Source organism: Mesitornis unicolor, unplaced genomic scaffold (assembly GCF_000695765.1).
Source record: "Mesitornis unicolor isolate BGI_N332 unplaced genomic scaffold, ASM69576v1 scaffold34648, whole genome shotgun sequence".
In the NCBI taxonomy this organism is placed as follows: Eukaryota; Metazoa; Chordata; class Aves; order Mesitornithiformes; family Mesitornithidae; genus Mesitornis; species Mesitornis unicolor.
The window spans coordinates 805-1,215 of NW_010201755.1; the positions used below are offsets into that span (position 1 = coordinate 805).

Sequence of the window (411 nt, forward strand, 5' to 3'; positions counted from 1 at the left end):
CACAGTCTGTGTGGCAACCCCCCCATCGAGGGTGGCCGTCCCCGGGCCACCGTCCCCCGGCACAGCTTGCCGCAGCCCTCCCTCCTCGCTTGCAGAACTGCTCGGCCACCAAGGGGAATTTCCTGCGCAGCTCCGGGCCACCTCCCGACTCCATCGACTGGAGGAGGAAGGGAAATTACGTGACGCCAGTGAAAAGCCAGGTGAGGAGCGGGTGTCAACACCAAGAGTGGGCTGGGAGAGGGGGTCACTGTGTGGGCTGCGGGGTCTGGGGCAGGGGACGAGCAGAAGGCCAAGCGTGGCTGCAGGCAGGGAGTGGAAGTGCTGTGCTCCTGGTGTCTTGGGGAGGCCGGTGACCCCATGGCGCATCCCCGACCAGCTCCTCTCCGGTTCCTGACGCACGGCAACCGCGGG

General features: G+C 67.2%; 1 protein-coding gene across 1 annotated transcript in view; it reads left to right on the top strand.

Moving 5' to 3' along the window:
* The window catches only part of CTSH (cathepsin H), a gene marked incomplete at its 5' end in the record, with an annotated part of 5,375 nt that overhangs the window by 801 nt on the left and 4,163 nt on the right, over positions 1–411 (top strand). Inside the window, one exon of the mRNA XM_010190204.1 lies at positions 96–200. Within this exon, the coding sequence (XP_010188506.1) occupies positions 96–200 (105 nt within the window). The remainder of the gene's footprint in view (positions 1–95; positions 201–411) is intronic.